This window comes from Aquarana catesbeiana, linkage group LG02, assembly GCF_042186555.1.
Source record: "Aquarana catesbeiana isolate 2022-GZ linkage group LG02, ASM4218655v1, whole genome shotgun sequence".
Lineage (NCBI taxonomy): Eukaryota > Metazoa > Chordata > Amphibia > Anura > Ranidae > Aquarana > Aquarana catesbeiana.
This window is the reverse complement of record NC_133325.1, coordinates 181,224,881-181,237,652: the sequence shown is the minus strand read 5'-3', so window position 1 is coordinate 181,237,652 and position 12,772 is coordinate 181,224,881. Positions and strand designations below refer to the sequence as shown.

General features: G+C 42.6%; 1 protein-coding gene across 2 annotated transcripts in view; it reads right to left on the bottom strand.

Moving 5' to 3' along the window:
- Positions 1 to 4,791: 4,791 nt before the first annotated feature.
- SUOX (sulfite oxidase) overlaps positions 4,792 to 12,772 on the bottom strand; it is a 69,846-nt gene continuing 61,865 nt past the window's right edge. For both annotated transcript variants that reach the window (XM_073613962.1, XM_073613963.1), the window contains exon 4: positions 4,792 to 10,924. In XM_073613962.1, the coding sequence (XP_073470063.1) occupies positions 9,464 to 10,924 (1,461 nt within the window). In that variant the 3' untranslated portion in view covers positions 4,792 to 9,463. The remainder of the gene's footprint in view (positions 10,925 to 12,772) is intronic.

Below are 12,772 nucleotides of genomic sequence, written 5' to 3'. Positions count from 1 at the left end.
CCGAGGGACAAAGGGATCACACACACTCGCCCAGGAAATAGGAAAGATCCCCAAAGAGATGGACTGCAACAAGGTAGCCGGCAGCCTACAAACATGGGGATGCATTTAGGGTGACCAAAATACCCAAAAAGATATGAACATATATAGCAACAATTAAAATGATAATATTTATAACTGTATAATAAGCTAGTGCCTATGAAGTTTGGAAACGTGAAAGAATACAAATAGTGATTTGATCGGGCAATGCACTGCAAGGGAAAAAAAACAAAAAAAAAAAAAAAAAAAAACACACACACTCAGCAGCCAAAAGAATGTTATATTATCAGCAATAATGGAAAAACCTAAAATGGAAAGGGCCTAGAAAGCATTAAAAGCGAAAACCAGCACAAAAAAATCCCCTACCGATAAAAAAAAGGTTTAGAAGAGTTCATCTCGTTAATGCCAGGGTATTAAGTGGCCGGCGTTATTCTATCCACAAGGTTTCGTCTCTTAGGATCATGTTGTCCAAATCACCACCTCTGGGATTGGGAGGGATGACCTCAAGAACAAAAAGGGAGACTACACTATTGTCAAATCTATGATTCAGGCCAATATGTCTAACGACCGAGGTCACCATCTTACCAGATCCTGAACAATAGATATGATCTCAAATTCTCTGACCGAAGTGTGCTCACCTCTGGCAGATTGGAGGAGTGCCCATATATGCTCCAATCTTTGCAATTAGCATTGTATATAACTTTTTACTTGTATATGATTATATGTTTGTTTTTCGTAGACATTGATGACTCTGGAAATATACTCCCGAAGAAGCGGTCACACCGCGAACTATGTTGAGTCTGAGCTGACCCGGACAACATTGACTCCTTTTTGGATTGATATACGTCCTATCGTTCAGTTCCTATTCAGAGAATTTATTTATGTGCAATATATTTGTCTTTTTTTTTTTTAGGACTTTAATTATGTCTTTTCCTCAATAAATTTCTATTTTTCTATACAACTGTGTATGCAAGTCCTTACCATACCATGAAAGTCCACAGTTGCTCCAGATTTTCTGCCTTTTTGTTTTTTTTTGTAGTTATTCTATTGCCCACTATAGAAATTTGTAGATCGAGAAAGGAAATTGTCCTCGGGTCTGTGTGGGTTAGTCTGAGGTTTCTCTCATTATTTAAAGCCGAAAGGAACTCAGAGTTATTCATCCCCCAACCACACCATCAAGATGTAATCGATGTACCTCAGCCAGGTAAGTACCCTGTTGAGATACATTGACATTTGGTAGACCATCTCCTGCTCCCACAGGCCCAAGTGAAGACAGGCATATTAGGGAGGCCATGGCAGTCTCCATCTGTTGGTAGTACCCATCCAGAAAATTGGAAATTATTAGTTAAGGCAAGTTCTAAAAAAAAGATACAGGGTGACCCCGTCTTACTCAGCCACAACTCTGGACAGTATATAGAGTCCAGGCTTTGCCTGTCTCGTGGTTTAGTTTAGCGTTTCATAGGGATGGACTACGGCCCTGGGACCTGTATAGCACCCTATGGCTGACTACATGTATTGCACTAAGTACCAAGGTAAGCACCAATGCAGGATCCCATGCCTACAGCCACACTAAAGACCATCTCCAGAGTGTGGGGTCCAAGTACAGCTCCCAAGATTTACCAAGGTTGTACTGATCTAGATACAACACATCTATTTTTGCCATTAGAAGACAGCGAGAAGTTGACTGAAGAATCCAAAAGATAAAATAAAAGGAAAATAGAAAAATCTGTTAAGCTATGATGAACATAGCAAGCATTCTACTGAAAGCAGAAGAATCCAGACATGGGACACATCATACTAACGGTGAATTATGTCCTTGTGCAGGTGCTTCTGTTTTTAGATTTAGCTGTCCCTCACTGTAATCTATAATCTCTAGACTGAGTGTTTGAGGCTTTTCCACCAATTCAGAAAATATCCAGTCATATTGACACCGTTTAAATCCTCTTTTTTAATGGAAGACCGTTGCTATATATATATATAATATATTTTACTATGTTATTTTGCTTGTAAAAATGTACAATTTTAAACAAACATTCAATATAGTATATTATATGGCCTGTTTTACATTCATTGGCCACACAACATTGCAAGCAATAAAAAAAAAAAAAAAAAAAAAAAAAAAAAGTACCTTTTGTTTTCAATTCCTATTGACATATAGCAGTGCACTTCATGTTTTAGGCTCTCCTGTGTCTTGAGCTACATAATTGTAAAGGGCTGAATATCAGGCAGCATCGCCTAGCTCAATAGAAACCGGCTGACATTCTGTTGAAGGGGCATGACTGAAATAGGTCTGCCGATCAGCACTCCCAGCGACCGGTGTGTTCTGGCAGGGGACCATCCCCCTTGTCAGAACAGGATAGCTCAGCGGGGGAGATCACTGTACTAACATAGCATAGTTAGTATAGCAGCACCTCCGGAGTTGTCAGTTTTGTTCGCTCAGCCATCTAGGTTAAATGAAAATAAAAAAACAACCTATTATGTACTAGGCTTTAGGCCCCATGCACACAAACATTTTTTAAATGTTTAAAAGTCTTCAAGCAAAATTTCTGCCGCTTTCCCACACCGGTGATCCATAGGTGTCATGTACAACCACCTATAAAAAGGTGAATGGAATTATGCGGCTGCACACCTGTAAACGCAGATGGCTTCTACATCTGTATACCAGCACATGCGCACGTGGTATAGTTCCCTTGAACAAGCCACATGCATGTGGTAAACACAGATGCAGAAACTATCGGCTTGTGGTTCCCAAGGCACGAGCAAGCACCAGAAATTTTAGCCTAGAATACTTGAGCATGTAAACATCCATGTGCATGAGGCCTAGATCTACAGTGCAACTAAAGCCTCGTACACACGATCCGATTGTTGGTCGAGTGTCTGATTTTTTTTGACCAAAGGGAGTGTGCAAGGATCTTGTCTTGCATACTAACGTAACACAATTGTCGGCCAACAAACACAAACGTAGTGACATACTATGAAGAATTCAGCTCTTGAGCACCACCCTTTGGGCTTCTTCTGCTAATCTCGTGCTTGGTGAGCATTGATTCTAAGCATGCGTGTTTGTACTTTCAACTTGTGTGACGGACTTGTGTACTGACCATACGAAAATCTGACAGACCGTTGTCCACCAAAAATTTACTAGCCTGCCATCCAACATTTGGCCAACAATTGTCAGAAGGAGCATACTAACGGTCAAATTTTAGGACAATAGTCTGTCAACAGACATAAATAAAAAAAAAGAAGGCAAAGTTTAAAAAAAAAAAAAAAAAAAAAAAAAAAAGCTGCGTCTGACTACTAGTTTCATGCAAATTGATGTCACTATTGTGCTTCTAACTGGAATCCTTGTCCAAGCGATAGCTGTTGTACAAGGCACTTTTGCTTCATCCATTCTGTGGGTCTGTGCTTCCTGCACCTCCCCCCAGTTTCTTGTGCTTTTCCCCACCAGCCAACCAGGGACTGTTCTGACATGAGGAAGCCAAGCCCTGTGCCCCTACCATACATAGATATATATTTGGCAGTAAGTGAACATGTTGTTCCTGAAGTTGGTGTTGAACAGTAGAAAGAAAGAAAAAAAAAAAAAAAATGGGTAAGTGTAAGGATTTCTACAACTTTCAAAAGTACCAAACTGTAATGGCTAGGTGACTCGGTGAGGGCATCTCCAAAACTGAAGCCCTTTTGGGTTGTTCCTGGTTTCCCGTGGTTAGGACCTACCAAAAGGTGGTCAAAAGAAGGAAAACTGGCAAACCAGCAACAGACAGGGTCAAGGGTAACCAAGGCTCATTGGTGCACGTCGGGAGCAAAGGCTGGCCAGTGTAATCCAATTCAATTGAAGAACTACTGTAGCGCAAAAAAAGTTCATGCTGGCTCTCATAGAAAGGTGTGTCACAACACACAGAGCATTGCGGTTTGTTGGGTACGGGCTTGTGTAGCTACAGAACGGTCAGGGTACTCATTCTGACCCATGTTCAAAGCCAGAAGCGCCTACATACCTGGGCATCCGGGCATCAGAACTGGAGCAAACACTGAGCAAATGGAAGGTGGCAGCCAGGTCTGATGAATTCAAGAATGGTTTGAGGAACACACAAATGAGTTTGAGGTGTTGACTTGGCCTAAAAATTCTCTAGATCTCAATCCAATCAAGCACCTATGGAATGTGCTGGAAAAAAAAGTTTGATCCATGGAGGGCCCACCTCACAACTTACAAGACTTAAATCTGGGTTCACAGCACGAAGCGGCTCACAGCAGGGGTCTGGTACGTTCCCATTCACCATTTCAGGTCAGATTTCAGACCAAATTTTTTTTTTCCCATAATAGTTTTTATTGACCGATGCATAGAACAGAAAACGTATACAGTAACAGGGATATTACATGGTACTGATTGTTCCACAAATCTAAGACACATATAGATAACATAGGCATAAACAATATCAAATTAAAAATTTTTCGGTTGTACATCAGTCGTTTAACAGGTTGTCTTAAGTAACCCTTTTAAGGTGAGTATTGAAGGAGTATTATAGCACCATTCGGAGGGTAAGGGTTATGAGAAAAAAGAGAAATGAGAGAAGAAGGGGAGAGAAAAAGGAAAGAGGGGTAAGAGGAGAGCAGATTGGGGGGGGGGGGAGGAAAAAAGAGGCAAGAGGGGGAGGGATCGAGTTACACAGAGAATAAGCCCTACAGTAGTGAGGCGGGGGGAAAGAGGAAATGTAGGTGGGGGATTGGTGGGATGATAGGGAATGAAATGAGGGGGAGGGGGGGGGAGGAGGAAACAAGGTCTTCCCCTTTGTCTCCATCCTGCCCCCCCGCCCCGACGTATCTTCCTCTGCTTTCTATCCCCTAAGGGGGATAGTTGAAATGGTTCAGGGGTTATATTCACCAAATCGCTGAGACAGTTTGAAGTGTGTCCAACAGGCCCATGTGGTCGTAAATTTTTGGATTCGTTCCTGCGAGATATGGACCAGCTCCTCCATCTCCTCTATTTTGGAGATCCTACGAAACCACTCTCCAATCGTAGGGGCGGACATGGATTGCCAATGTGTCGGGACGCACAGTCTAGACGCATTCACCAAATGCATTGCCAGTGACCTGTAGTATTCGTTTTTAGTTAAGTGGGTATGGTGTAGGAGGTATTGAGCAGGGGAGTAGGTTAGGGAGTACGTCGTAATATGTGTAATAAGATCGTGTACCTCCTTCCAATATGGTTGAATGAGATCACATTCCCACCATACATGTAACATAGTCCCTTTTGCCTTTCCACACCTCCAGCATGTATCTGGGATTGTTGGGGAAAATTTATGTAGGAGCGACGGGGTCCTGTACCAGCGTGTTAAAATTTTATATCCATTCTCTTGAATGGCTACATTAAAGGGAACCTTTATGTACGTATTCATAGATACATGTCCAGTCCTCTTCTGTGAAAGTCATCTGCAAATCCTTTTCCCATGCCGTGCGTGCGGGGTCTGCAGGGCAGGTAGTATCATCTATAAGCTCATTGTATATGTAAGAGATGAGGTGTCTCAGCGGGGGGGCTCGGGTACATAGTTCCTCAAATGAGGTTAATTGTCTTGTCCATGTCGGTGTTGTGCCCTGGGTGGAGAGGAAGTGTCTGATTTGTCTATATGTCCACAAGGGGAAGGAGTGGAGAGGGGACAAGTCTACTAAGTTCTCATATGATCTGGGTATTTTACCTGTATAAAACTGGTACGCTAGTATTCTGTCGTGTGGCCATGCTTGGTTAAGAAAGGATGGTGAGAGCCCTGGTGTAAATTTAGGGTTACCCCTCAGTGGGGTTAGTGGGCCCGGGATGGAGGAAATTGACGAGATTTTAATTGACCGTCTGAAGGCTCCTAATGAGGCTAAGATGAGAGGGTGTCCTACTATTCTTTGTGGCCAATGTTTGGGTAGGATCCAGGGTAGGGACCGTAGTGGGATTTGAGAGAATGATTTCTCTAAGGTGACCCAGACCTTTCCCGATTCATGTATATTCCAGTCCACGAGCCGGGAAAGGCGACTGGCTAGAAAATATTTGTGAAGATCCGGCAGCCCGATACCACCTCTGAGTTTTAGACGCGTGAGACGGGTAAACTTAATGCGTGGAGGTGAGCCCTTCCAAAGAAACAGTGTGCACATCCTTTTGTACGCGGCGAAAAAAAGAGGCCGGAAGGCTAATAGGAAGACATTGGATAATATGGAGGAACCGTGGCAGGGTTACCATTTTTAGAAGAGCAGAGCGGCCGAACCAAGATACATTGATTTTTCCCCATTCATTGAGGTCGAGTTGTGCTTTTTTTAAAACCTTGCTGAAGTTGGCGCTATATAGGTCCACTAAAATTAGTAGTTATATTAATACCTAAATAGGGTATTGCCCGTTGGTTCCACTGGAAAGGGAAGGATGTCTGACAACGTTCCACCTCCCGTGTTGTGAGTGAAATGTTTAGCGCTTGCGATTTCGCATAGTTGATCTTTAGATATGACAAGGTCCCGAAGTGTTCTATATCTTTGAGCAAGTTGGGTATGGAGGTAGTTGGGGCAGTCAGGGAAAATAAGATATCATCTGCAAAAGCAGAAACTTTATACTCTTTACCTTGTATGTTAATACCTTTAATGTCCTGATTATCTCTTAATTTGTTAAGGAGGGGTTCTAAAGAGAGTATAAATATCAGAGGCGAAAGGGGGCAGCCCTGACGAGTCCCGTTTCTGATAGGGAAGGCGTTCGACAGGTGGCCATTAACTCTTACTGCTGCGCTAGGGGAAGCGTACAGTGCCGAGATATGGGCCAGCATGCGCGGATGAAGGCCAATCTTCCTGAGCACCTCATGCATGTAGTCCCAGGCCACTCTGTCGAACGCCTTCTCGGCATCTAATGACAAAAAGAAACCCTGTGTCTCTGTGGTAGTGAGCCAATGGTGGAGGTTTAATGCCCTGATGGTGTTGTCCCTGGCCTCTCGTCCAGGGACAAAGTCCACCTGGTCTAAAGAGATAAGGTTCTGTAGAAGTGGGGACATTCTATTGGCTAAAATTTTGGCGTAGATCTTAATGTCCACGTTAAGGAGAGAGATAGGTCTGTAGTTTTGTACTTGTGTGGAGTCCTTGCCCTCTTTAGGAATAACAGTGACGTGTCAGGACAAATTTTTGTCTGAATTCGGGCCTGAAACAGACCAGAACAAATAAGACTCTAGTGCAATTTGCACCGCAGATGTGTGAACCGGCTCCAGAGAGCCGGCCACAATCCCCTGACATGCAAATTGGATGTGGGGAAATCCACATCCAATTCACAATAGTGTGAACCCAGCCTAAAGCATCTGCTGACAGCTTGGTTCCAGATACCACAGCATACCTTCAGAGGTCTAATGGAGTCCATGCCTTAGTGGGTTATCATGGGTGGTCATAATGTTATGGCTGATCAGTGTACATGTACCTGTCTGGCTGCAAAGGGTGGAAAACACAAAATTTGGTGGGTACAACAGTACACATGTATTTGAACTGACTAGCCATTTGCTGGGAAAATGAGAGGGAGAAAAACACCCACACCTTTTTGTCAAGCCTTGAAATGACCTAGAACAGCGATGGCAAACCTTGGCACCCCAGATGTTTTGGAACTACATTTCCCATGATGCTTAACTACACTGCAGAGTGTATGAGCATCATGGGAAATGTAGTAGTTCCAAAACATCTGGGGTGCCAAGGTTGGCCATCATTGACCTCGAGCAATGATACAATATGTGCGGTTACAGCATCATAGAAATAGAAAAAAGAAAAGAGAAAAAAAAAAAAAGGAAGAAAAAAAGGGGGAAGATTCAGCATGCTGGAGAATCAGTGCAAGCAAACTCTACAGAAAATTCCAGATACTATACACTTCTAGCTATGGATGTCAGAATTGGCTGCACTGCTAACATAGATAAGTAGCATAAATTACAAAAATTACATTATTAAATTATAAATGAATCAGTAGCGTTCAAATTAAGGCTCAACCACAGCCAAAATAATGTTTTTTTGAACTGGGAAGAGTAAATACTTTGCTTTGTTACAGTCTGTCTCCCTAAAATCAACATTAATAACCTGCTGCCTCTAGTCTAGTGACAAAAGATTAATCTTGTATTCATGTTCCCAAAGGTCCAAAGAACTTACCTGCGCTCATGCTGCAAGGGTCAACTCTAGGGTACAGAAAAGCACTTTTACTTACCTGATCTGCTGTTCCCCCCATTCTCCAGTGGTGGAATATCCTTCAGTGTTCTCACATCCAATGCAATCCAATGTCCCTGCATCAGTTTTGATAATGTCAGAGGACCTTAGACTGCTGAAGCATGGAGAAGAGACTGCAAAAGTAAAGGATCTTGTAAACCCTTACATATTCCCAGTGAAGTGGCTGGCCTCAAGGAATACACAGATGAAACAAATCCTCCTACACAAGTAAGCTTGTCTAAACTGTCAGAGAAGAAAAAAAAAAAAAAAAAAAAAAAAGCTGAAATGTCACATTGTAGAGCTCAGCGAGGAGAGACAGACAGACACACACACTGCTGACACTGTCAATCTGCTGGAGCTCCCGACCCGGTCACATTATTTTTGTCAGGAAAACCTGTCTGAAGTAACTAATGCAGATAGAGGAACGAGGCAGCAGACAGAAATTACCCTTAGTGCTCTGGATAGAGACACGTACACACTATAGAGGCATATGCTTTCTTCATATTTTATATGTCTGAGGTTTACAACCACTTTAAGTGCTTTACTGAACATAAATCAGCACCTAACTCTTGCATTGTGGATGCAGCCCCACCGCAAGGGAGGATTGTTAGGCTTCCTGGAGTTCAGCTTTAAATTACCAATGCATATCAGTCTAGTGTTTATTCAAATAAATAGCCCATTATAAATTTATTCAGCCCTAGTTTATTGATGGCTCATTTAAAAAAAAAAAAAAAAAAAAAAAAAAAAAAAAAAGAGGAAGTTCAGTCAAAATCTAGTTTGTATTGGATAGTTAAGGAAAGGTCTTAACGTAAAACATGGCATGGATGGCATATGGAGGGCTGACAATGTGAACCTCTGCTTGTTGCCTAGATGTTAGAATAATATATGGTCTTCAATACTTGGAACCCCTGTTCTAAAACAGGTATGCAGGTTTGGAAATCAGTCCCAGTCCTTACCAGCAGTGCAGAGTTTTCCCAACATAATAGCCAGGCAACTAGGATTTAGGAGATTAGATGGCTGCTATGCTGTCTGCCCTTGTTGTAGAGATTGCCCCTTAGTGACCAAAGAACTTTCTCACTGTGCGCATAGCAATAAAAACATTCCCACTGACCCAAAACAGAAGATTTTGGCTTGAGTCCCACTTTAAGGCTTTCAGTTAAGGCCACCCACCCAAGTCCTCCTATACTAGTAATTGATGCAATTTCTAGGCAGGGAATAGAAGAAACTTCTAGGCAGTATAGGTTTGTTGCTAATCTCTATGAACAGAGACATGCACACGGTGCCAAGCATTGTTTAGTACACCACGCAAGTTCCATATTGGTGCCACTGTATCAGGCTGCACATTGTAACTGCTGTCAACAGCTTTGCAAATAATTGTTACTTCTTTGTCTTCAGTGGGTAGAGAGGCCTCCAACTTCCATAGTTTCCATGCCCATGACTGTCTTTCCTTCTGCTTCTCCCCATATAACTCTGCCACGTTCCAGGTCTTCCCTCCATCAAGAGACACATCTACTCGCACAATCTCTCTCCCATCTCCACTCCAGGCATAACCCTTAACAGTCACTTTATCATCAGAATCTGGAGTGACTGTTTGCCCAGCCTTTGGCTCTGTAATGGCAGACTGCACAGGCAGCTCTTGTATGGAAGGAGAAGATTTAAAATCCACTGTATCCCAGTCTATACATGGATTGAATCCCTTGTAATCATTCTGCTGCCAATGGCTAGAACTCTCTTCTGTGCTCACCGATATTTGACCCAACCACTTTACATTGCGAGCACCCACCACTCCTGGAACAATAACCCGTAAAGGAAAGCCATGGTCTCTGGGAATTGGCTCCCCATTCATTTCATAAGCAAGCAGCACTTCATTTTGCTTGTTCATTGCACGTTGAAAGGAGATGGAAGCTCCATATTTTGTCCCTGTTAAGTCTTTATCCAAACCTTCAAAGTGCACATGCAGAGCTTTGGGTGTGTCCTCTGTGTATCCAGCATCTAATAATACATCTCTTAGCAGTGCACCTGCCCATCTAGCATTACTAATAGCTGCTATACCCCAGTCTAGTCCTTTGACTGGTTTCACTGCACTCATCTCAGAGCGCCTGTTTCCAGCACACTGCAGGGTAACAATAACCTCATGTCGAGGAAATTTGGTTTTCAGATCATTAAGGGACAATTTCAGTGGTGCTTCCTGGTTTGTTCCATGGGGTCCATCTATAGTCAATTGGTATTCATCAGGATTTATGTTAGGCACAGGTAAATGGTTCCTTTTGAAAAACAGCTCATTTGGAGTGATATAACGCTCAGTAAGAATTTCTGGAGGAGGTTCAGCATTAAATGGTTTAGCACTGTTGACCTTTAGAACTGGATGTCGAGATGGATCTTGGGAATAGGGATCGGATAAGTCTGGCACCTCTTCCTTGTCATTTGGATCAAGTACTCCCACTTTGTACTCCTGCAGAATTTCCAGAACATGCTCACTTTTGTGCACACCATAAAGAGCCCAGAAAGGTTCTAAAGCTCCTCCAGCTGCAAACAGGATTCGGTCTCCTCCAGGATGTAACTCTACAAAATCTGTGATGTCAAACACTTCTCCTCCATATGTCACCCACACTCTGTCAGCCAGCGTTTTGTGTTTCTTCACATCTTCTCTTGTATATGTGGGGAAAGAGTGACCGGCTACAGGGTGCTCTTCAAAATCAGCTTGAGCAACCTAGGAAAATACAAAAGTCCAGTTAGAAATGAATCCACGTTGATTCTAAAAAGAGCTGTGAGGGTAAAGAATACAGAGGTAGTTGGTTGCATGATCTCCAGGCAGCAGAGTCATGGTAATTTTTTTTTTTTTAAATTAAAACAAAAACAAACAAAAAAACAAAAAAACAAAAAAAGGAAGAAGTATTAAAAGGTTACAGTCACACCTGCGTGTATTAGGTGCAGTGGTTTTTACATGCATTACCCTTCATCTCCATAGAATATTTTTCTGAAACTGCACCAAAGATGCAGCATATGGGTTTTGTATAGGTGTGGATGTACCCTAAACCCATTACTGACCGGGAACAAGCATGCCGCAACTAAAGCCAGTGGCCAAGGATTAGTGAAGTCCCTGGATCAGCATGACAGACAGGGAGTATCTTTAGAAGCAAAGGTCAGCAATGATCTAACTACATGTGGGCTTATAAGATGGTGCTGGAATTGCTATAAGACAGCCTGGTGTCATTTGGTTGTACTCATTAATACAGAAATAATTTTGTTTTTGCTCACAGTCAACTGTTAATTGCTGACGATAGTTTTGTCAGACTAACACAGTTAGTCTGTTGGTTTAGAGAGAGTGACAACATCATAAAGTTCTAGGCTGCATAGCAACTCAACAAGTCATATACAGTGCCTTGAAAAAAGTATTCATACCCCTTGACATTTTCCACATTTTTGCCATGTTACAACCAAAAACAAAATGTATTTTTTTGGGATTTTATGTGATAGACCAACACAATGTGGCACAGAATTGAGACACCCCTGCCCTAACTAAAATCTAGTTTAGTCTCAGTATAAATACAGCTGTTCTGTGAAGCCCTCAAAAGATTTGTTAGAGAACCTTAGTGAGCAAACAGCATCACGAAGGCCAAGGAACACACCAGACAGGTGGAGAAGTTTAAAGCAGGGTTAGGTTATAAAACAAAATATCCCAAGCTTTGAACGTCTCGTGGAGCACTGTTCAATTCATTGGAAAATGGAAAGACTATGGCATAACTGCAAACCTACCAAGACTTGGCCAACCATCCAAACTAACAGACCGGGCAAGGAGAGCATTCAGAGAAGCATCCAAGAGGCTCATGGTAACTCTGGAGGAGCTGCAGAGAGCCACAGCTCAGATAGGAGAATCTGTCCACAGGACAACTATTAGTTGTGCACTCCACAAATCTGGCCCTTATGGAAGAGTGGCAAGACGAAAGCCATTGTTGAAAGAAAGCCATAACTAGTCCTGTTTGCGAGACAGCGGGGGACACAGCAAATATGTGAAAGAAGGTGCTCTGGTCAGATGAGACCAAAATTGAACTTTTTGGCCTAAAAGCAAAATGTTATGTGTGGTAGAAAACCAACACTGCACATCACCCTGAACACACCATCCTCACCGTGAAACATGGTGGTGGCAGCATTATATTGTGGGGAGGCTTTTCTTCAGCAAGGGCAGGGAAGTTGGTCAGAGTTGTTGGGAAGATGCATGGAGCCAAATACAGGGCAATCTTAGAAGAAAACCTGTTAGGAGACTGCAAAAGACTTGAGACTGGGGTGGAGGTTCACCTTCCAGCAGGACAACGACCCTAAACATACAGCCAGAGCTAAAACGGAATGGTTTAGATCAAAGCATATTCATGTGTTAGAATGGCCCAGTCAATGTCCAGACCTAAATCTAATTGAGAATCTGTGGCAAAACCTGAAATTTGCTGTTCACGGGTGCGCTCCATCTAATCTGACAGAGCTTGAGCTATTTTGCAAAGAAGAAAGGGCAAAAATTTCACACTAGATGTGCAAAGCTGGTAGAGACAGCCCCAAAAAGACTTGC